The sequence below is a fragment of the Simochromis diagramma genome, unplaced genomic scaffold (genome assembly GCF_900408965.1).
Source record: "Simochromis diagramma unplaced genomic scaffold, fSimDia1.1 OVJJ01000604.1, whole genome shotgun sequence".
Lineage (NCBI taxonomy): Eukaryota > Metazoa > Chordata > Actinopteri > Cichliformes > Cichlidae > Simochromis > Simochromis diagramma.
This window is the reverse complement of record NW_024387416.1, coordinates 2,064,265-2,088,792: the sequence shown is the minus strand read 5'-3', so window position 1 is coordinate 2,088,792 and position 24,528 is coordinate 2,064,265. Positions and strand designations below refer to the sequence as shown.

Below are 24,528 nucleotides of genomic sequence, written 5' to 3'. Positions count from 1 at the left end.
TGACAAGGCATTAGAGGTAAAGACTGAAATAATTAGTCAAGCAGAGACCAAGTGGTTTGCAGTTTTTTCGACTTGCAGAGATTGTCAGTAAGGAGCTGTTTCAGTGCCACTTAAAAGGTCTCAAGTGCATCCTGTCAGGGGGAAACTGGAAAAGTTTGGGGCGCTTGCATTTGTTGTTGAATGTGTAGGCTGGGGTGAATACATTATGTCCTAGGTGCCAAGAAAACAGTGCTAAGCCGCTCCGTGCAATAAATGAAAGTCAAACCTGAAGGGTGAAATTAACAGGTAAAAAGCGGAATGGTTTTTACATAATTTTTCTCGCTCGCTTATTCTACGTGGCTCCGGACTGCAATCTCAAGGACACCCTAAGACAAGGGCACTTCCTGCTTTACAGACCCATACTGTATATTCAACAATGGATCTACACACTAAATGAGATGGAAGGGAGAGAAATGCTGAAGTCACCTTCTAAAGAAGTGCTGAGCACTGGTGCTTGATATAAAAAGACTCCCAATGACAATTTGCACACATTAGCCACTGCCAGGCTATCAGGCCATATGAGTGTGTGTTGCCAAGTATTGGATGAGTATAAAAAGGACATTGGCTCAAAAAGTACCTCAGTGAGCAGATTTCTGCAGAAGACATAAGGCCATTGGACATAAACTCACCCCATTAGCAGATTATATCTATTGATCACTCATACAGAATACGAGCATAAGTGAAATCACATTTTCCTTGTATGACAACAGGGGCCATTAAAGTTTCTAAAGTGTTGCTTCAGTACAGCAATAAATTCAATTTTTTTTTGTCATTTTTCACTTGTAACTTAAAAGATTTAGTGACCAGAGTGACAAAAACCCTTTTTTTCAGGGTTTAATTAAATAGACTTGGTGCAGTCTGAACTGACAGAGGCGCCGTTTAGCCAATCAGTTCCTCACAAGTGTACTTTAGTTGATGCAACACCGAGGTAGCTGTACAAGGCGACGTTTACAGTGTCTTAGAAAACTAACGTGGTTAGATCTATGGACACGAATTCATTTGTGAGGCATGGGGACCTGCACATAAGGCCAGAAACACTGCCTAAATTTGGCAGGCACTTACATGTTGACAGCTGTGTGACACTGGGTTCAGACATCAAAATGAAAAGCCTGTTTGTTTCTCCTGCTCAGCACCTACACAGGATCAGCAGACGTTCAACCGTGTCTTCGCTATCACTTTCATTTATCCGGTGAATGTCAAGCTGTGCACACAGCACAGGTTTTTTAACAAAGCAACGCTGCAGTGTGCCGGTGTTGCCTGGCATCACATTTAGTTAAGTTAACAGCTTCGCAGCTTTAAGCAAAGTAAGTTTGACAATTTATGTGTAGTAAATCTTGATAGTCACGCACTGGACTAGAGATGTCAAGAAGCTACACACTGTTCTAAAAATAACCAAGAAGTAGCACACATTGGTTGTGAAATGAAGTGTAAATTTAAAAAAAACAAACACATTCCCCATATCGTGAGTTATGGATGCTCTTTTGTGACACTGAAATCACATTTGGCAAATCACAGCTGGCTCCAAAAATACCCGATGAAGGAATCCGAGAAGAAAATAAGCCTTTGTTGCACCGGACTTTCCAAGTAAAGCCATAAAAACATAAACCTTTCCAGTCACATTCTGGCTTTAGTTCTGTGGTTGCTGCACAAGGATTGGATTTGGTCCGACCCCTTTTCTCCCCAAGCGGAACAAGACTTTTCACCCTCGTGGTTGAGGTTATTCTTCGGGGAAAATCCCCCGAGGACATAATAAGGTATATTTGTTGGACATATTTGAGTGGATACAATCTCCTCAAAGAGGCTGTCACAGGTCACTTGCTGTGGCAGCAGCACGGGAGTCTGTGTTTTGGTATCCCGTCTTCGCAAAAGATTGTCAATTATGAACGTGCAGGAATTTGGCTCAGGTGGACGTCTTTAACTATTTACACCACTTCTTGTCGTCGTCCTAAAGATGATTTTTGCCCAATTCAGGAAATCCATCTGATCCTCGCTACCCCTCCCAAGATGAGACTAGCAGAAAAGAAAAGAAGCCGCAAAACATCAACCATGTTGAGTGTGACAGTAGTGCTTATTTTTCTCAGCAGTCTGAGCCCAAACCATTTTTCCCACCACACCATAGCATATAATTTGAAGTTGAGGGACACTGATTAAAAAGCTGTTTCAATGCTCCAAAATCCAAAACAAGTGAGAAAGAAGATCAGAGAATTTAGGAGGGTTAGAGTGCTAATCATATTAATCATACAGTGATTTTACTCAATACGAGAGCATTGTTTGGAATCGACTTTGCTAATGCATTAGCCTGCCTCGACTCGGTTTTCTAAAAGAACTCTGTGTGCACAGTTTAGGAGAAAGGACAGAGAAATTTAAATAAAGTATGTAAAATGAAAAAAGGATGAATAGCAAATAACTATAATTATTAAGAGGCAGACTTGCTCCAGCGCTGCAGGCTTGAGATTGTTCATATGTTTATGGATCTTTTTAAAATTTTGGTTAACTTTGTTTTTGCCTAAACGTGATTTGTGCTAACGCTCTTGATGTTTAAAGAAAGCAAAATAAAACAAGGTTTTATGAAAAAACAACGTTGTTGATTTCGTAACGGTGACCTGTATGATTTGTTCACGTTTCTCTAGAAACGCTGCGAGAGACGACCTAAATCCCCGTCAATAAAATGTTCTGTTCGGCTCCTGTTCCACTGACATATTCATTTTTTTCTCCCTTTGGCACGGAGAGGGAACTGTTAATTATGCTTTTGTTTTCACACAAACAAAATTACTCAACCAAACGTAAGAGCTCTTGATTAACAAAAGAAGGCAGCAATTTCATTTTGTGCCAATTCTATGACGGCATCTGTTCCATTCTTCTCTCCCTCCCCTCCGCTCTAATGTTTCACCACTTTCACCCACATCGCAGTTGATTTCCTTGCTCTATTTACAAGGTACACTTTATACTGTGGTTAAAAAAAAAAAGATGCACTTTACAATCCAGCTCCTAAAGAGTGACAGGTTCTGAATCTGAGCCCACCCTTTGCTTTATCAGCTACCTGCAGCTTGGTTGAACAACCTCAATCTTGAACTTGGACATAGTTGCTTAGCTCAACACACCATCCATCATTCTGCCCATTAACTTTGGGCAGAGGTGAAACGTGTCCCCAAATTAATTTTTGATCACTGAACTAGGACATTTGATGGTGTTTTCCTACTTTAGAACCTCTTAAATATTCCATAAAATCTTTTTTCTGCTTTAGGATGCCATGCTAGCAGGTGGCATGAAACAATATTTAACCCTATAACGCCAACTGAATCATATTTGAGAGTTTTTGAGACTTCTACATCAGCCTGATGTTTTAAAGCATGTTTTTAAGCTAAACTGTGAGCAATAAATTGCACAAAAATGCTGCATGTAGCAAAAACGATATGAATTAAAGCTCATATATGAATACTGAATGAATTTTCAGGCAATTTTTTTACATTTTTGAGGCTTTGCAGAGTTAAAAAATAAATAAATACTCCACTAATGCCTTAAGATTGCTTTCAGCATATAAATGGGCTGGCACTGCCTTGGGTAGAATACTTGGAATAGTTGAGATGCAAGTGAAAGCGATGACCCCTGACACTGGGAGCATAAAGTAACATTCATGAGTGGCAGGTCCAGCTATTAAAGCAACGAGTCTGAAAAGCACGCAGCGTATAAACATACATGCGCGCTTCGTCGCAATTCTTAAGAAACTACGAATCGAGACGTCTAAATTCTCCCCGAATGCCCTCAGAGAATTCAGAGCCAGTATTTATCTCGTTGATACATCCCAGTGCTGCTTGGCACATATGTTGTCCAGGCTAAATAAGATTAGGTTTTTTTCACTCTAGAGCTTCCTTTGAGCCTGATTTTCCAAATAAGCCTCCTGGCACCTGCATTGGGCAGATATTGCTTAAGTAATCCAATAATGGAAAACAAAATGCTCAGCACTAGCGTCTAATAGAGCACATGCTGCTGTGTCGAAGGGGGATAATTCTGAAATTCTCCTTCCTGTGTTGCTCTTTAAAGGATTCAGGCTACTGAACTCTGAGTCAACCTTCAAATTGTTTTAAAACGTAGCACGTAGCTTTATGGTTGTCTAGACTGGAAGAGACTTTTCAAACATGAGAGTCTGGGGTCGTACTTCTGTACGTCCAAAAGCCTTAGATCAGCCGTATGGGAAAATCTTAAGTGGCAAGGGGTTGCTGCTTTCTACTTCAGGTTTGCAAATGCGTCCGTGCAGGACCTGCATGTCAGATCTAATCCTTTTGTATCCAGCAAAGAGCCCGAGGGTTCGTGTTTTCCATGAAAGCCCATGACTCATTTATCTCAAATGAAGATACATTTGCGCGTTTAACATTCGAGATCAGAGAGTGGTGCCTCTCGTTTTGGACGTATACCTGCATGCGCCAGATGTGTGCCAGAGCCTCGTGTTCGGCATTAACGAATCATCTGATGTGAGGTGAAGAAAACCACACGAGGAAAGTCAATTTAACAAAAACAAAACATGTTTCTGCAGTTGTTCCTTTATGTTTCATTTTGTGCGGTAAAAACAGCTCCTTGGAATCCTGGCTTGGCTCCGGAAAATATGCTTCAGTCTAGTTTATTAGTTGATTCAACAGGTACCGAGCGCGCTAATGAATATTACCGCGAATGTGCCACAGTTGGCTCAAACCGCTAATTTCAATTTGCTGTAATAGAGTTTTAGGAGGAACATTCCCACTCTGACACAAAGTGGCATTAAGTCTCTCCAGCTTGGTGCCTCTAAAAGGTAGTTCAGTAATTTGCTGAACAAATACAGTCTCTTTGAGAAAACTGCTAAAACCCCAGGGCGGACAACGAGGGACCATCGACTATCCACTAAAACTTTTATTTCCCCGCTGTGGCCTAAAGCAGTGAAAAAAGGGAATTGGTTGTGAAATACTATCCTGTGTGTTCTTTAAAACTCCTGCGATGATGAATGTTGGAACGAAATATGGGAGGAGGAAGGTGAAGGCGGAGAAAGCTCTCTTAACCCGAGGTTCACGGCAGTCTGTCTCGGTGAAAAATAGCTTCTTCTCCCCCTTTTGCCCCGCACTGATTGTTTCTTCCATAAATCCCCTTTGAGATTGTGTAATTAATTGAATGCTGCTTATTTGTCATTAAAAATCCTCACCTAATGCCTGAAATTATGAGGAAAGCATTGTAGAGTCGATCTATTAATCACAGGCGACCCCCTCCCCCCCCCCCCCACGAGAAAGCCTTCACACGTGAACAATTTCCTCATTCAGAGTGACTTTGGAGAAATAGTTGTAAAACTTTTAAGTCAACATTTTTCTTTCATTAAAGGATTTCATTATGCTCATTTCCAGCTCCAGCTAGATTAGGCTTGCATGATTCACTGTTCAGAATAATCTTAGTTAATCTTTAGCCTTTGAGCTGATCATCTGTTACCTGAGGTCACTTGTTTTAGCTCATCTCGCTTTAAGTCTTGCCTTTTAGTCAGCTTTCTATGGACTGGCTCCTCCAAATCAACAGCAAGAAGGTGAGATCACATGATGCAAAAGCCAAATTACACATATTTCACATTTGCAATCGCGACAAAAACAATACCCAGGTTTCAGCTTTCAGCCTCTCCCCTTAGGGGTTGCCACAGCGGCTCATCTGCCTCTATCTCCATCTCTTCCTCTATCACATCAACCCTCTTCACGTCCTCCTGCACTACATTTTCTCTGTGGTCTTTCTCTTTCCCTCCTGCCTGGCAGCTCCATCTCCAACTTCCTGTCCTCCTCTGCACATGCCCAAACCATCGTAGCCTTGAGCCTCTAAGAATAACTTATGTTGAGCAATCAAATTAGAGTATTCTTGTTATTAATTTGTCCACAACGCCCTTAAAACACAGCTGGAAGGTTTACACTGACACGAAGTGAGGTCCACAGAGAGAGCAGCTTTGGTTTTTACAGTTCGATAGAAAATATTGGGTGGAAAAATGATTTCTTTTAAAAAAAAAAAAAAAAAAGCTTTAAAGTGACCCAACAAAATGTCCCTCCAAGCCTGCCTTCCCCCATAGACTTTGTTTTTTTTATGGCCACTGCTGCTGGGGCAGATTGGATCAGCCAAGCAGAGGGCATGCAACAGAGATGTACGCCACTTCTGGCAAGGCGACCCAACTCTCCGTAGGCCCAATGTCATTCATAAACATGACGGATTAGCTGTGATATTCCTCCATTTACAACATAAGCGAAGGGAGTGGGAGGAAGAGAATGAAAGCAGAGAGGGAGTGTTAGTGTCGGATGCCCCTTAGGGGTAGCGCTAAAATGGATGGGTAAAGAGCGAGATGAAAAGGAGAGATGAAGCAGGAAGGGCGGAGAGGGGGCCTTTCTCTACAGGCCTGGCTGGGCAAGCAGCAAGACAGGCAGGAAGCCAAGCACAAAGCTCCATTTACACTCAGATGCCCCCCCACTTCTTTTTTTTTTCTTCGTTGTTGCTTTACAGACTACATGTCAGCTCAGCCAGATGTACTGTTCTGAGTAAAGATCACCTAGGGGCAAGGTAGAGAGGGAGGTTGAGACCTGCTCTACCTTCAATCAAGTCTTTCTTCGTCTTTTGCTTTCGCCCCTGTTTACCGGCTCCATCAGTCTTGATCCAGTTCATCCCGGGCTTTAAATTTGCTTTACGTCGAGGACTCTCTCGATCAGTCTTTTTGCGTCTCCCGCCTCCGCGTTCGCTTATGTCCTTCTCCCGCCCTCTTCAGGATTTTACTTTGCATATTCCATTTGCTGGTTGTTACCCTGAGCAATGATTCCATTTACTCCAGAAAACAGTGTCCCATTTATTTAGTTGGAAAGGAAGAAAGAAAAAAGAAGTATTCTTGTGGATGTCTTCCATCCACATTTTTTTTTCAACTATTAGTAATCAGCAGAGGAGGGAGCAAACTATTTGACAGCGCTTTCAGCTATTTGCCAAACACAAAGGCAAAATGGATGTCATTTAGTCCCTCTCAACATCATGAGATGCACCTTAGGAAGCCTCTTCTTCTTTTTTTTCCCTTTATTTAATTTTTTTTTAGCTTTTTCTTAACAGTCCATCAACCCTCATTTGATCCTCCTGAGTGCATTAAGCATTCACAAATAAAGAGGACGTGGAAGGGAATATATAAACAACCGCACGCTACCTTCTCCTTAGAGACGCCTCCATTCTCACCAACGCTCCTGTCACTTTGAAGCACAGACATCTGTTCCGCTTTTATGTCTCAGGCTTAGTCACTGTATATTTACCCTCTCGCCGCCCACTTGGGATAACTATATGTTTGAAACTTTAAGTTTAATAAAGCATCAACGTTTATCATAAAACAACGTTGCCTTATTCGTCTTATCGGTTCAGGGGCAGCTGATAAAGGCCAAAGCCAGAAGCCGAAGCTGGCAGGGGCTCAGGAGAGCATCGGCGACTAGGTGAGGTTTCCTACCAGGCAGCAAAAAAAGACAGACGGCGAAACCGTGAGACGCTGAGTTGCTTCATTAACCTTCGTGTACTGTACATTGAGAAGCAAAGGTTAGGCTATCTTTAAGGGTTGTGCCGTGGTATCGATAGACTCAGACGAACACTCTGGGAGAAGTATAAAAGGAGTGGTATGAATGTCTGAGGAAGCTGACTTTTATACAAGTTCACTTCCTCCCGAGAAAGGAAAAACCTAGCACCAGCCATTTCAATAATTTATATTTCTAAAAGCTTACTAGCAGGAGAGGGGGGTATAGAGATTATTCATGCTTGCTAACATCCTGCAGAGAGGACCTCTTGGCTCTCAAAGAGCCCTAATGGAAAATGGGGTTGTATCAGGCTTTTCAAATTTAGCAGACAGGCATTCTCCTCCAAAAGTGACTGCGGGAGATGGGTGTCACAGCAGGCGGGTTCTGACATCGTTTTATCACGGATATTGCTATATTGCTTTAAGTTTTGAGATTTGACAGGTGCGCTCAAAGATGATGAAACAGGCAACGACAAAAATATGAGGTTTTATCCCCCTTTGCTTCGAATTAGTCACCGCGTTTATTCTTAATATAACACATGTACGGGGAGGGTGCAGTAGCACAAAATTAATTCTTGACGCATCACTTTTCACCAAAGTTGTTTGGTTGTAATTAGCAAGCAACCTTACATGGCTTGAGAAGTTTCTCAAGATCATTAGATGCATTTAGGATGACCCTGCAGTACCAATTAATCTAGTAGAAAATTACTTTTGAGTGCAGCTAAGATCAAAGCTGCTAACATTAGCACCCCTCGACTACCTGGCTCAGACTTACACACTCCTCATTTTATGACCTTGTGTCCCTCCTAGTCTAGCCAAAGGAGTATTCCTGATTAAATATACGTTATGCTCTGCCATATAGTGCAGCGATACCAGCTGCACCCTGTCTTTCAGGAAGCCGGCCTTTGGGTAACTTGTGTGTTTGAGGTAGTGGAGAACTCTCTTGTTTTTCCCAGTGTGCAGCACAAGTACCAGCAAGTAGCAGCAGCCACTGTGCAATGCATGCTGATAGGGGTAGTTAAGTTACTGCAGACAGCTATAAAGTGTTTCCTAGGGTTTCATTATGACAGATATTGCATTTAAAAGCTAGCCTACAGGTCATGCTAGAATTAATTAGCTGAAAAACGGAGGTTTCTCACAGTCAATGATATTACGTAATGTGCACAAACAGTGATTGTATTTTATCGCGCTCGCGAAGTGACGGTGAAAATGTATGAATTAATATCTGATCTCATGGTCGACATAAATGTTTCTCTAAACACGTAGATGATATAAGAAACGTTAGCATGTTAACAGATTCATGTAAGATGGTAAACATCCTCAACAGAATGCCCTCTAAGCAGGGTGTCAGATGCTAGTTTGTATTATGCTCGGTGCTTAAGCTAAACCTTACAAACTTCTACTGAAGAGTCTTAGCACGGTTGCCAAATCTCAGACTACAGCTTGTGAGACATGCTTTTTATCTGCATTATTATGCTCTCACGATGCCCAAACAAGTCTCACACCAAATAGGAGGAAGATTCAAAGGAAGCCCATCATGAAAAGGGTTAGATTAAAAAGCTTTTTTAGCATTTGCCTCACAGCCAAACACATAATTTCAACCCCAGTCCTTTGTAGATGTTCCTGAAACGCACAAAGACTTAAATTGTTACCTTAACTCAGTGGTTCCCAAACTTTTTTTTTTGCTGGGCCCCCCTTTGCTTTACAAGAAAAATGTTGCGCCCCCTGCGTGCACACGCGCATGCACGCACATACACGCACGCACACATCCTCCAACCACACACACTCATATTTTGCTTCATTGCGGTTTATTTCACACCTCAAACATTTAGTAAACAATTAAGCAAATACAAGTAATCTGCAATAAATGACAGGTAGTAATAAAATAAACTACTAACTCTTTTAGGCTACGTCCGCACCTACACGGGTATTTTTGAAAACGCAGCTGTTTCGTCCACACGTAAACGGCGTTTGGAATTACCGAAAATGGTGATTCTACCGGGGGGGGGGTTTGTGCAATGTCAAAGGTATGTGCCTTTTTTCACGTCACGCTGTGCGCCACATTATTTTTTACATGAGATGAATTGCAGAATGATAGAGACAAAATACTGTTAATCTGACTATCTTCAGGTTTTACACGCTTACATATACACGCATTTAATGTCCCTCCATTTAGAAAAGCAGAGGCGTCACGATGTGATTATTTTACATGTAGTTGGGTTTTTTTCCTGTGTAATAATATTCAAAGTTGCTATCAATACATTTTTCAAAAAATATCTCTCTGTGCAAAATGGGTTTAAAAACATAAACAGCTGTGGGATACTGTTTGTCCGTGATTTAAACAGCCCAGCGCTGCTCCCAACGAAGGGAAAACCAATTCTTCAGGGGAGACCTACCTTGGCACTTGTGCAGGTGAAACCAAAGGGCAGACATGCTTCACCATATTTTCTAGTCTTTGGCTTAGAATGAAGTTGGTTTGGAAACATATTCAGCGATGCTTCATCTCCTGCTTTGCGTTTCTGTGGGCGCCCCGTGCTAGCAGTGTCCAAGCGTTTTGTTTTTTTCTCCCCCTTTTCATTCTGCGTCCCCCCTAGGGGGCGGGCCCCACACTTTGGGAAGGTCTGCCTTAACTCATTGTCTTAGGTCATGTTATAAGTTGCATTAGGTTATATTATATTAAGTTTAAAACTGGAGATTGACCATAGGTCTCTTATTGCAATACATTAGATCTAAAATAAGAAATAGGAGACTGCACTAGAACATCTAATTGATGTGGATTCCTGAAAAAGAAGTGAGTATTAAAGGTCAGCATTGAGTGCTGTTTGATCTGGTTACATTACAATACCCCTCATTTATATTGCATTCAAAATCAAACCAATTTGATAAAGTTTGAGAGCTCTATTTGATATTTTTGGAGCCTGATGTATCCAACATTTTGCTGCAGGGATTTTTTTAAATTATTCATTTATTTATTTATTTTGAAAAGCCCCAATAACAAAGGGCTTATTGTACATTACTACTGAAGTTTTTCGTGCTGCAAGAAACAGGACCGATTTGTTTTGTTCTACCCCTCAGCCTCCTGGTAGACACACCTGTGGCATCAATTTCCAAATCCTAGGCCAACTTGTTTTCAAGTTATCGAGATTTTCAGACAACGTGACCTTTGACTTTTAGGTCGAGATCACTGAGATTCAGACTCATCTGAGAATTTTAGCAGATGCATCTATGGTATCAACTTGAAGTTCCTACGATGCCTCGTTCTCGAGTTATTGCATTCACAAACGTAGGTGCTTAACCTGTGCCCCCTGCAGGGTGACAACAATACCCCACCAACCTTTTACAGCTGAGGGGTGAAAAGTGTTGGATGGATCAATTCTTTACTCATAAAACTGAAAAACATATAAACATATTACAAGACCTTTGTCGTTATTATGCAAGCATAGAGAAGTTACATTTATTCTGACCTCACATGTTGAGTAAAAATTATGTAAGTTTGAATAACAGACAAATGCTGACACACAAAAAGTGTCATAAAAAGTATCAAATCTAAGAAGTGCATACATATTTCTTTTAATAAAATTCTGGAGTTACATCATTAAAAAGGAGACAACAGCACAACAGGAGCACATATAAAATATATATTTATAATAGTGGCCATAATAATGAGTTATTTACAGACTATGTATTGTAGAAAAAGTAGATAATAGGACTATGCAGGGTTTTATCTTCAATATGAAGCTTTTTCTGCAAATTCCAGTTTGATTTACATTTTTTAGGTTTTCAGCTGTGACACAGAGGCCGTTCTCAGCATTAAATTCAGCACAAAAACGGTGCACTCTGTACTCTGATACTGAATGAGGAAACTGTTCGCACAGTAAAATCAATCGTGACCCTATTACGGGCCGGTGCTGCTGCGAGGCCTCTGTGGAGGACAGCGGCATCTACGGCCAGGAAGCAAACACAAAACGTGCATTCCTCATTTGTCTGAATCAATAATTATTAATCTGTGTGGCCGAGTTTCGTTTTATTAAAATAAATACAAAGCCGAAACACGTGCAGAGTTATCTATCACGGTCTGAGTGCAGTCACAGAGCGTCTAAGGCACCAGCAGATGTTTTCTCACATGCTACGTGGCTGCAAAAGTCCCAACATCCATCTTGCAAGCAGCACTTTTTGTTTTAAATCATCCTGCATACAATACAGATAATGATCGGCTCTCGTGATTAACCACGCGGTACGTTACAGAGGGGTTTGAGGGATGATCTTTTTTTTCTTCTTCTCCTTCTCTTTTACTTTCCCGTGAAGATCAATTTCGTCGAGGACAGTCAACTCCATCTTTTTAATTACAATAATGAATAACTTGTCATTACGTGCTCCATTTTTGTGACGTATGATGAAGCGAAGTTGAGAAGTAGCATCAAGGCCAAATCCCCAGCAATGTGGCTATTTTATGAAACATCTAATGATGATAATAGACTCTCTGTGACGCTTCCAGCATTGCTAGGAAAAGCTGTTTGTGAGGAAAAAAAATATGCTGCAGATATAATGACTAGTTAGCAACCGCATGAAATGTTGGTGGCCTCTGAAAAGCCAGAGACTGCGAAGAAAAGGAGTTTAACAATCTAAGGATGAATCTGCTTTGACTGTGCAAAAAACACAAAACAGAAAAAGTGTTCGGATAAGTTTCATACTTAAAAACTCTTACAACGAGTCAGCATGTCATCCCAGCACCATTTCCTTGGAGGAAAAGTGTACTTTCCTAACAAAATTGAGTGTTTCCATGCGGTAGCTCAGGTCTCGCCTTCTATAGAGCTCCCGCCAGTAAACCAGAGAATTGCATGGTAGCTGCTACTGCTCCCCCTCCTCTCCTGTTTTTTTCTTTTTGCAAGCCACTGATCACAAACACGGTAATTTTACAATGGTCACTTGCTTTCTACCGACTGCTACGCTTACTCTGGCGAGACAGCTGACACAGCATTTATCTTCCCGAGCAATTTGAGCATGCAGACCAGTTTTTGTTCATCTTGCACTCTGCACTTGTTAGAAGCGGTGCAAGAGCATACAAATGAAAAATGGCATTTAGGCGGAGGTGTTAAGGTACATTTTAATCCTTATTATGACTCCAAATTTGCTCATTTTTGCTTCACAGGCAGGTTTCTGTCGACCCACGTGCTGTGGATGTCGGCGTATAAAGCCTGGAATATCAATTAGGCAGGTATTGGCGTCTTTTATTAAGAGAGGAGACTGTTTCTTTTCCCCCCATAACAACGACAAAGAGCCCGGAGTATACATTGTCTATGAATAATCACTGATCATGTAGCGGCGCTTTCATTGCATGTGGAAAGATCCGTCTCAGCTACACAGCCCTGCACCATTCCATACAAATGGAAATGATGCATTCTATTTTTCCGTCACAGGAGAGCGGCTTCCCATTTTCCGCTCCCACTGTCAAGTTGTGCACAGCTGCATAAGTTTGCCTGCTTGTGTGTGGGGCACAGGAAATGGTTGTTGACAGCATAATGGGAGTATGAGGATGAAATATAAATCCTTAATCACGCCTGAATTATGAACTGCAGCACTCAAATGTACACATCATTCTGCTGGAAGTGCTGCTAGCAAAGCGTCTAGACACCGTGCGATGTTTTGTCTACATTTTCAGGTGTTTTTCATGTTTACTTTCAGTTAACCGTCTAAGGGTGTATACTCGTTGTAGACGCCTCGCCGTGAGCATGTCCACGCTCATGGAGAAGATTAAACATCGCTTTTACTGAAATCGTATGCCGGCCATGACACCCAAAATGTGCTGCTTCTTCATTTTTCAATCTCTTCATGTCATTCTCAATTACGGAGAAAATCGAGACGACCCTAATTCAAAGACATGAATCGCGTATGAGTCGGGTCATCTCACAGTTAATCGAAACACAGAACCCCCTCCCCTAAAAAAAAGAAAAGGAAAAGAAAGTGCAATAAGTAAAGCCGCACCTCATGCCGGGGCCTGGCGGATTTGACTTGGAACATCATTACGTTTCCGAGTTCGCCTTTCATGCAAATCGCTTCTCTAAAGCTTGGAAGTTCATTACTAATGGCGCTTCCCATCAAGTTGGAGGCCCATTGGAATACTAATATCCCCTGGTATTTGTCACCTCAAGTCCCCTCTTCTCATAACACGGCAATTACAAGAATGTGCTTTTCCTTCATGGAATTAGGCATCGCCCCCTGTGGCGAGCTTCCCACAACAGATGCTTTGCAGTCGTTTCCACAGACCATTGGAGCCTAAATGAACTACATGAACAGTCGCTTTATATGTATTAGGCCTGGTGCAGTAGCACTTATCTTTATTTGCTTATTTATCTCTCCAGGCCTGCATCACACACTTGTGTGTAACTTCGGTATTTCTCCAGTGAAATACATTTTTCATCTTGGTGACAGACGAGCGTTCGAAAAAAATCTGCTGAAGTTTATGTCGTGTGGAATGAAACTAGCAGTGCCGTACTGTACGGAGCACTTTTGGAGGTAGGAAGCTTTTTGGGCTTCTAAATCATTTATAGCACACTCTTGAGGTAACGCTGTGCGCTCGCAAGCTCTTCATATAGTACTACGCTTTTACAATACGGCGTGTCGGCACATTTCCACCTTGCACCGAACACAAGTCAGCTCGTCTTTGAGTAGCGTTTGCAACTTGAACACGTGTGTGTGGTACGCTGTGTGTACTTATACTCTGCAATACCAATAAAGGAAAATGTCTTATTACATTTATCACAAGTACATGAAGCTGTGACTGTTATGTGTCCAACTGGTGCTACTGCTCATACTTATTATTAATGTATTCATTTATTATTAGTTTCATGACCTGTGCTCAATCCTCAAACTCACTGTATATTAAACTCCTGTTATTCCACAGCAGCGGGCGTATACTGAAGCGAAATCAACATATTTTTTATATTTTTTTAAATTCCAGATTATCAGCTAAATCCTCACAGAGTCAATATTTCACGTATCTACAAGAAGCAACGTGAAAGAGCACCAACTTTATATTTGCACCAAAGCAGAGGAGGAAAAAGCTCGGCCCCATTTTTCTATTTTTTTTTTTCAGCCGTGATAGGCCTCTACTCACCTTCAATACATTGATGGGAAAGGAGAGCGAGCAGAAGAGCAAAATGGAAATGGTAATAAACATGCTAATGCTAGGCCGCGGAGCCGGGAAGAGCAGCTTCTACCCATCCCTCAGCTATCTATTTGTGTGTGTGTGTGTGTGTGTGTGTGTGTGTGTGTGTGTGTGTGTGTGTGTGTGAAGGGAAAATACAGAGATAGAGGCAGAGCGAGAGTGAAAGGGAAGGGGAAATGCACAATATTGCATGTGAGTGAGAGCATGCACACGTGCACACGCGTCACACACACACACTCACTTTGTGCTCCAGAGTAAACAGGAGAAAGCTGCATTTGAACGTGCCACCTTTCTCTTTCAATCGGCCTCTGGAGACAGTGCAAAGGGCCTTTTGTTGGCTCACTGGTGAGATAAGAAGCGAGTGGAGGGAGGAAGGGCTGGGTGTGTGTGTGCGTGTGTGTGTGTAGGGGGGTGCTTCAGAGACTCGCAGTGCCAGCTTTTTTTCTATAGGATGGAAGCACCCCTCTCAATAGGAACTCATTTGCCATGTTGTGTAATTGTGGCACATAATGGAGCGCACCTCATTCAAGCAGCCCAAGGCTTTTTCTTTTTTTCCTTCTAAAGCCATTTTCTCCATTCACAGTCAAACAAGTCATGTTTTAGAGAGATATTACGCAGCCTTTTGAGCTCAGGGCCACCACATATTTGCCTCTGAATGGGATGTTATGTGTAATCAAGATAAAATTTTGTTCACTGCTCCTTATAAAAGAGGCACTGTCATCGCAACTCGATATTTGTCATCCGGCTTTTACCCGCACCGCTCGCTGAAAGTAAACAAAGTGGCTGACCTTTCCTGCCCGGGTTGCTATGCACGTTCGTGTAGAGGGGTGTGCGCGGCGTGTTAACAGCCACTGGTCCGCTGGAAGGCGCTGACTTTGAGCCAACCTGCCGCCGCAACGCCGCCCGGAACAATATACAGCGGTTAATCGCGTGAGAACGCGCCGCTTTGTTTTCTGCACGGTCAAATGAATATCAAAGCTGGAGTGCAGGAGATGAAAAATGACTGATTTGAAAATTATTGCTGAGCTTTTCCATTAAACCACTGCAGGCTAGGAATAGATGGCTATTTGCATAATTTAACTGGCATCTTAATTATTGTGTCAGAAATCTGTATGCAAATGACTTAAGTCACTTAGAAACGGAAACTTAGTTGGCTAAATGGCTAATGGACTAAATCTTATCAAGTTAGAATGCACAACGTGAGTGTAACCGAAGTCTGAAAGTGGGCTTGACTGTGCAGAGTGACGGTGAAAATAAAGAAAAATTAAAAAAAAAAGAAGGAAAGACATCAAACAGATAAATTCAAGCTTACCTGGGTTAGTTGGAAGAAAAGGGTGCATTAGTAGTGTGTGTATGTGTGTGTGTGTGTAGTAGGGAGGGTTGGTGGTGGCTTTTTCTTTGCTTGTCGGGCTGTTGAGAGGGACCTACCACGTAAAACAGTGAGTCTGGTGGTAGCGCTCGTCTCTCCAACACTGTTGGAGGCGACGCATTCGTATATGGCTTCGTCTCGGGGCGTGCGCAACGGCTGAATTCTCAGCACTGAACCAGAGCCATCGTCGAACTCAATCACCTGCAGGTGCGAGAGACAGGATATGTTAAAGGAGATTTTTTTGTTCACAATGGGTGAGGGACCTTCTGCAGAAAAAACAGAGAAAAAAAACAACAAAACAAAAGAAAAACAAGAAAGAAACAGAAACAACACTGTCGAGGACATTTAGCTAACAACACTGATGGTGACTGACACAATGTGCTGTCTATGACAGGAAAGCTGCTGCCTACCTTACGCTCAACCCTAGTGATTTATGTTCTGATGAATGTTGCACGTTGTTGTTATGTACATATAGAAAGAGTATCTTTAGAATTTATGCAGGATTATTTTTCTTGTGGCTAATTCGTAGGTGCTAGTTATATTTGATTTAAACAAAAACTAGCATACTCTTTGTGGTTAGGCACGGAGTCCATTTGTTATGTGTTCAGCTGTAAATTGCTGGATATCTACTTAAGCGCTGTGCAAGACTTTATAAAATAACCAATGAGGCTGACTAACTTTAAGAATGGGGAATTTTATTTTTTTATTTTTTTATTTTTTTTATCTTGGTCAGACAAATTTTTGCCTGGACTTTAGGTGGCAGAGAATTGAAACCTGAACGTGTCCCACTCTTAAAGTTAACTTTTAAATCCTTTGAAGGAAATGCATCACACTGAATCGTGTCAATGGGACAGAAACAAGCACAAACAGTTAAAGGTGGCTTGATAAACGGTTACGGACAGTTGTACCATGAGGTGAGGTAGTGGTACAAAAAGACAGGATCGACTGCTTTGGACGAACGACACATAAAATGCTGACAAACAGGTGTGGGTTTTTTTGGTAGCTTATTCAGCTATGGGTTTGGTTTTTTTTGTTTTGTTTTGCATGCTACACGTTGTATACTCACTGATTTTAGAAAGATCTGTGTGTCATAACTCAATCTCTTTTAAGCATAGAGGTAGATTTCAATAAAAAAAAAAAGAATAGGCCCGAGAGCTCTGTTGCACACACGCAAACGCTCACACACTCACTCACGCACGCACACACACACAAGCGCACAGGCCTACGGACATTTTTAAAGTTCACAGTATATCTGAGCATATGTTAGTTAACAATACATTTTAAACATTTCATTGGCCAAGCTAAAGCGGGCGATGTGCAGAAACAGCCTCTTTTCTTAGTCAAAGCCAAAGAGCAAATTAAAAAAGGAAGTTGTGAGACTTCAAAAAAGGGAAATGGGTTTTTGTTAGAAGATGAAGCGGCAGTGCATGATTGAATCGGTGCAGAATGGCAGCTGCCAGCAAGTCCTGTGAGGCGGTGGAGGAATGAAAACTAGCGTGTTAGCATTCAGCGCAACGTGCGATGCAAACGCGATGAACTCTGATAAGATTAGATTTCTGCCGACATGAGATGCAAAGAAGAGGTGGGAAGAGGTCTCCAACCTCCCTTAAGCCATCTTGCTGTGCAGTAGCAAGCAAATATGGCATCTAGGGCAGAGAAGGAGGAAAAGAAAAGTGACACTATGATAGTCCCGAGAACTGACACAGAAATTAATAGAAATCTTATCAGTGTTCTGCGATGATGTGTTGTTTCTCATGGGTATTGAGCCCAAGTGCAGATTAAAGCTGACCAGAAATCAAAGCTTCAGCCAAAATAAGGAGGGCACGACATGCATGCAGATAAAGATGCCACAAAGCAGAAGGATTTTTCCGAAGTGAAAGCGCTACTTCCCCCCCTTTCACTTTGCACGTAGCTGGCAAATGTGGCGCGATGCTAATGGAGGTATCTGGGTCACACCACAAGTTGTGTTGGGTTTTTTCGTGTGTGTTTTTTCTCTTCTATCCAATTGCTCTTTCCTTGTCTTTTATTCAATTACAAATTTGTCCCCAGATCTTTTGTGTACTTGCTCATTAAACCTCATGCATGTTTAAAAGCCTGGCCAGCGTGATTATTAGAGCCTGCTAATGCGTGGTGGCAAGTCAGGGCAAAAGCAAGCGAGGGAGGCTTGGCGGAATGGATTATGTGCGAGCGGAGCCAAAAGCAGTGCTGAAGCATTCCCATTTTTGTCGAGCATTTTACATCAGAACAATAGACCTAATACCTCAAATCTCTGGTTGCTGACTTTCTTCCCCTTCTTGTTCCACACGATCTTCGGCCGTGGATCGCCTGTAGCTTGGCAGATGAAGGATGCTACACCTCCTTGCACGCCTGTTTGGTCATTGGGGGTTCTTAAAAACTTTGGTGGTGCTGAAAAGAGAAGCAGAGAAACAAGAAAAGATTGTTTTTAAATGTGAGCATGCTGAGCATCGCAGAGAATGAGCAATTAATCTTGTATCAAGCCACACACACACACACACGCTAGAGGAAAAAACAGTCGAGGATTTTGGCATGTGGCTTTTAAGAAGATTGACTTTGGAAGTCAAGACAAGAGCTTATAGAGACTTTATTGTGCAAGTGCAAACAGATCAGCTGCTGAGATCAGGAGTAAAAGGACAGAGGTGTTGGGAGCAGAATGTATAAAACATTCTCCTGACCCTGGAAGGATTTTGTGAAATCTCCATTGAAGGTTGACTGACTTGAGACTTAGGGTGGATTTTGTTGCGATGGAAGGGAGAAAAGAAAGAAATTAGGCTTATAAAAAACATTTTCCACTTGTTGTTTTTCATTTGTTCTCAAGAGGAAATTTGGATTTAATTGCCAGTTATTTAGACATAAAAGACTTTCACTTGTGTCAAGGCAGAAAAAAGACCACCTCTTATTTCTCTGCCTGTAAACTGTGCTATTGTGATCGCTATGTGATACTGTCATAAAATAAATGGGAGGAAATGTGAGCTAGATGCATGCAGCTACTCCTGTGGTGATTCTGTTGTTCTCCATACAAGCTTTCAAACGAGCCAGTCTATTTTCTGAATTCTTTACTTTGTGAAGAAGTAGTTAATTTAATCGGAACTAGTTGGTAACTGAAACGAGACTCCGATTCAATCCAGTACAATTTTATTTGATATAGCACCAAATCCCAACAGCAGTCGTATCAAGGGGCTTTATATTGTAAGGTAGAGGCCCTACAATAACAGAGAGAAAACGACCCCCTATGAGCAAGCACCTGGCGACAGTGGGAAGGAAAAACTCCCTTTTAACAGGAAGAAACCTCCAGCAGACGGGCAGCAATATGCTGTGACAAGTTGGGGGTGTGGGGAGGGAGACAGGACAAAAACACACCGTGGAAGAGAGACAGAGATTAATAGTAAGTATTCAAGTTCAGGTTAGAAGTGATTAACACATGAGCTAGTTTTTTAGCATCCCTCTGAGACTGGGTGTGTCTGATCAGTAGCATTAGTACCAGGGCTAATATCTGTATGTTATAACATTTCCCCCACTTGTTTTCAGAAAAAAGGAGCCTTTTAAATCCATTTAGTTGCAGACATTGCTAATCTGTAGAACATCACTGAATAATAGTGGTGCCCCACACAAATGAGACATAAACCTGATAAGAGCTTTGGAATTCTTTGATTGCTGTTCTTTTCGCTCTTAATTGGTCCTTTAATTTGACGCAACAAGTCAAGCGTAAAGGAAATGAGGATAAAAATGCAAAAAATGCAGCAGGCGAGTGGAGGCGAGTGCTTTCTGTGGTCATGGTATGGACGTTTTTTCAAACCCCATGTGGGCTTTGCAGCGCCGTACGCTAGTATTTGCTTTGGTTTGCACAACAATGAGGTTGTTCCAATCTTATTCCTGCAGAGTGCATTTTTAGAATTACAAGAAAAACGTTCACTGGCCTAAGTCAGGCTTTGTCAGCCATTACAGCCAATCTCAATCCATATTCACTCGCAACAATTCAGTTCTGTCTTGCCTCCCCCCACCCCAGGATAATCAGCCTCTGCCTCACAAGCTGACGTTTCTTTTACAATCGCACAAAAATCAAAAAGCATGAAAGTGATCGGTTATCAAAGGGACCTGGCTTCCCCTGATGAGATTTTGATTGATTTAGACTCCAGCTTTATCATGATCAAGGCTTTTATAATTTCAGTAGCAATAATGTCAGTGCTAAGTCAGACCCCCACCGCCAGTGTTTTCCTCTGAAGCTAGAGTGCCGGCTTCAGTGGGAGGTGCAGCTCCATCTGTCCCCCTGCAGAGCAACTGTTTGCCTTTTATCAATCACTTCAGAAGGCCATTAGAAGCCACACAGCTGCAGTAATGCCAACCATGTGAATCACCTCATCCGAGTGAGCGTGTGTGAGCGAGAACGTGCGACCGTGCTTATTCGCGTGCCTGCCTGTGCACGGGCTGAATGCCTAGCAGCAGTGTCGGCGACGGCACTGCGAGTGTGGGACAAATTAACCTGCGGGATTCGCGGAGAGGTGACATAAGATATGCGAGTGGCAATCAAAAGAGTGAACAGATAAACGGGCAAGCAGCTGGGCTTCCACTGGGCCAGCGAGTCTGGGAAATCGCCTGATCGCCCCTCACGCGCACGCACATGCGCGCAGGTTTCCCAGACTCGCACTCTGGTTCACCTGCTGACAGATCAGACAGGTGGGCAGCAGAGTTGACACTGTGTAATTTGTACTTGGCCTAAAGCTCCATTATATCTGCATTTGCGCCTTATCTCGTTGACTTGGCCGGGGTGTGGTGCACGCTGGCATGCAGCCAAGAGGGCGCTGATGGGTAATTGATATGCTATTGGGGCTGTTTTCGCTCCCAGGCCATCCATTACGGCTGCGGCGCGTCTCCCTATGCTGCCTGTAATAGACTTCTACGACATGTACGGGAGATCGGCGCTGGAGGTGTGTGTGTGTCTGCATGTGTGTGTATGTGTGTGTGTGTGGGAGGAGGGGAGGTGGGGGGGGGGGCTAGTCATAGCACAATGGGGAGTGATTGAGGCGTGACATGGAGGTAATGGTGTTTTCACAGACATGGCCGCTGATATCGCCATCATACCCCCATTTTAGATCTGCGGCTGACAAACATCCATTTTGGTAGGCTCCTCGTACGGCTCCGCGCAGACAGAGGCTGATTGAAACCTCGGCTCTTGTCCGAACAATACCGCGGCTATAACCTTGGCAGCGAGTAGAGGCACGGTCTGTGAGCAAACAGTGTGCAAATTTCACACGCCACAGAGAAACCTTACCAAAGAAGCACGATTTTTTTTTTTTTTTTTGTCAGCGACTGTGTCAGAAAATGACTTCTGTTGCGGTATAAAAGCATACGACAGCAGAAAGCAGGGGAGACGTGTCACTTTTTAACTGTAATCATGTTCATTTAAACCAAAAAAAAAAATTAATTAACACAGATTAGCTTTTCAACGCGAGGCTAACAATTTAAGAGGCTCCTTTTACCTCGGCTGCGTGTGCGCGCCTCCTTTGAGAGGTAGCCACAATCTACATAAATTAATGCCATGGCTAGGCACCTGGTAATCCAGTGCTAAGCTGTCAGTGGCAAACAAATGAGAAGTGTCACAAGCTGAAAGGCTTGTGACACGGGCCTGTTCCTGCCTTCCCTCGAGGTCATTATGTAACCTATCCCATACATAGCCACGGGAAAAGACGAAGCATCCCACAGCTCCATTTTTCATGGTTCAATGTTGTGTTAATAATTTGATGTTTGAGTGAGAACCACGATTGTTCTTCAGAACATCCATGTCCACAGGGCTGAGGGGGCAGACCATTCCCTGACTTTAAATATCTATATTTTTAATGTGTGAACAGAAATGAAAATTGGAAGCCTTGAAACAATGTGGGCTGAAGATGAAATGCATAACTGCTCCTGCTACTGCACACTACCCTTACGACTGGTGAGGTCTTAAAACATTTCAAGTTTTCTTTTCAACCCATCAATCAAGTTTTTTTTTAGCTGATTATAAAGAAAAAACATAAATAAATAACCACAAGGAGTTACGTTTGAGCAGGCACAACATATTACCTACTCTGGAATCAAAAACGGCATATAGATGCCAAAAATTAAACTTGTGGCCGGTATCTTTTGGTAGCCTGTATATATAACCGTTATGGTGTGATCTGTGCTGACACTCTGCACCCTGCTGTTTAACAATATGGTGTTACATTGGTGCTAGGCAGCACTAACAAAAAGAGGTGGCTGATCTGCACGAGTCCTTTTCTGGAAACCTATTTAAAGCACGAAGGGAAACTCTGGGATTCATTTGATTCTTTCAAGTTGCAACAGTGCATTGCATTTTGCCCTTCCTCTTTTCTCCAGGGCTACGGCAAATGCCCCATTCAACCCCACGCAACTGTTGACCCTCAGAAGCGCTGCATTGGTTTGACCTTAATACGGGTTACCAGAATCAGTCATTCACAGAGGTGATGTAGGAGCAACCTTCAGTGCAAATAATTGTTGTGTGATGTTATCTTCCGATATATTTCCGGGGCAGTGCACAAAGAGCCAGTGACACCGGCACTAATGGAAGGATTGGAAGAGCCGCTCCATTTTCTTTTCTGCTCAAACTTGGATTTCAAACAAAAAGTAAGAGGTGTTGGACTTAAATGGAAATTTCTTCTCTTCTTGATAACTCCCAACCCAAATGAATAAATGATGCGAACGTGTTTATTAGCTGCAAAACCCATTTAAAAGTCAAACTCTGACATGACACAGAAGGGGATACATTTCAAGAAACGCTGTCGGTAAACTGACACTGCATAAATAAGCTCACATCTTCAGGTTTTTGTTGGTTTGGTTTGATTTTTTTGTTTTCTGCTTCAAGTACCTGCTACAGGAGAGCTATCCGAGCAGTCGATGGTAAAAGTGAGGACCGGGGCTAATGATATCGATTCTTTTTGTATCATCCCAGTGGGGTTCAGAGGATCTTGGAGATGTGCATTCATTACAAGCCTGTTTGATATTGGCTTAACTCGCAGTCAAACACTGCATTTAGAAATGCTGGTTCTCAAAGACATCCGAGTCTGGGTTTCGTTCACAATGGCCAAAACATTCCCAGCTATCAGGATTCGCCGTAGACTTAAGTTTGATCTGCTGAGCCATTAAAGAGCACGAATCAAAGAGAGGAAAGAAGAACATTAATAAACCGACTTTTAGCTGAAACCTCTATTGGGTCCAAGATGGCTCGGTTTTCACAATTATACTGACTGACATATTCAATTTCATTTGCATGAAAGGGGCCATTTCCTCTCTGAATCTTTAACTTGCAGGGTGAGGTGGGGTTGCGGAGGGCGATAATTAATCCTAACACATTGGGTGGCAGTCTGCAAATACTCTGCTCCATTTTGGACGTACGCATGGAAGAAAGGAACATTTAAGGATGTCATTAACCTCATTCGACATCTTTAAGCCCCAGCATATCAGCTGTGTGATATTGATGAATTGTCACAATTCGAGCAAGCAACACAAATTAGACTGGAAGGGGCGGCTGGTGTCAGGAGAGGGTAAAAGTGACACATGTGGTGTATATATTTATATATATATGTATATATGCCTCAGACGTTTGACTTACTTATGACTTATAATCCTTTGAGTATTCTGCAAGTCAAACAGCAGCAGTAACTTTGTTATAATAGTTGAAAAAAGGAAGGTAAACAGTGACGGGCTCATTGGTGATTGTAGTTCAGTTAACTGCCTGCACAAAGTCTAGAGACGTCTGACCTCACGCCAAACACCAAAGCAGAATGTCTTAACAGCAGATGCACAAAAACAGAGCCAAACAACATAAAGGGAGGGCGGGGAAAAAAACCACAAACCAAAAAGGAACCAAGACAAACCGCACATGCTAATCTTTGGGCACGTCACAGCTCGCTATCTGCAGTGTTATGATAAAAAAATGTATCTCTTATAATGCGGAGGAAACAAACTCCACACTGTACGCGCTGACAAAGGATCTCGGCAGAAAGAGCGAGAGAGAGAAAGAATCGGAGCCTAATTAGAACTGTTGGCTGATTTGCATTGCATGCTCATCGGTAATCTTGCCTTAAATGGAATCTGAAATTCTTATTGCAATTAGTGATTACTTGAGAAGGGATATGGCCCCCGAATGATTGTTAATTACTAGATCAGGAATAGTACATTAATTCACTGCAGAGGTTTTAATGCAGTGCAATGATGGGGACCCACTCTTCCATCAATATTGTGCTGCTTGTCACACATAATGAAGTTCATAATGCAAGCCTTCTCCCACACTGCCCCCACCGCCACCGCCACCAGCCCCTCCCCACTGCTTAAATGTGCTCTCTAAGCAAAATTTCAAACAGTCATTATGTAAAACGAATCCAATGGAATATACAAAAATGCAGCCTAATGACACATTAATATAGA

The 24,528-nt window shown here is 42.4% G+C and overlaps 1 protein-coding gene across 40 annotated transcripts in view; it reads right to left on the bottom strand.

Annotated features, from left to right (window-relative positions):
• The window catches only part of LOC120721802 (receptor-type tyrosine-protein phosphatase delta-like), a 404,829-nt gene that overhangs the window by 55,279 nt on the left and 325,022 nt on the right, over positions 1–24,528 (bottom strand). For 20 of the 40 annotated variants that reach the window (XM_040012365.1, XM_040012377.1, XM_040012374.1 and 17 more), the window contains 2 exons: positions 18,347–18,495; positions 16,149–16,290 (listed from right to left, as the gene is read on the bottom strand). In XM_040012365.1, the coding sequence (XP_039868299.1) occupies positions 16,149–16,290; positions 18,347–18,495 (291 nt within the window). The remainder of the gene's footprint in view (positions 1–16,148; positions 16,291–18,346; positions 18,496–24,528) is intronic. The other 20 variants (XM_040012368.1, XM_040012370.1, XM_040012382.1 and 17 more) reach the window with 1 other exon arrangement.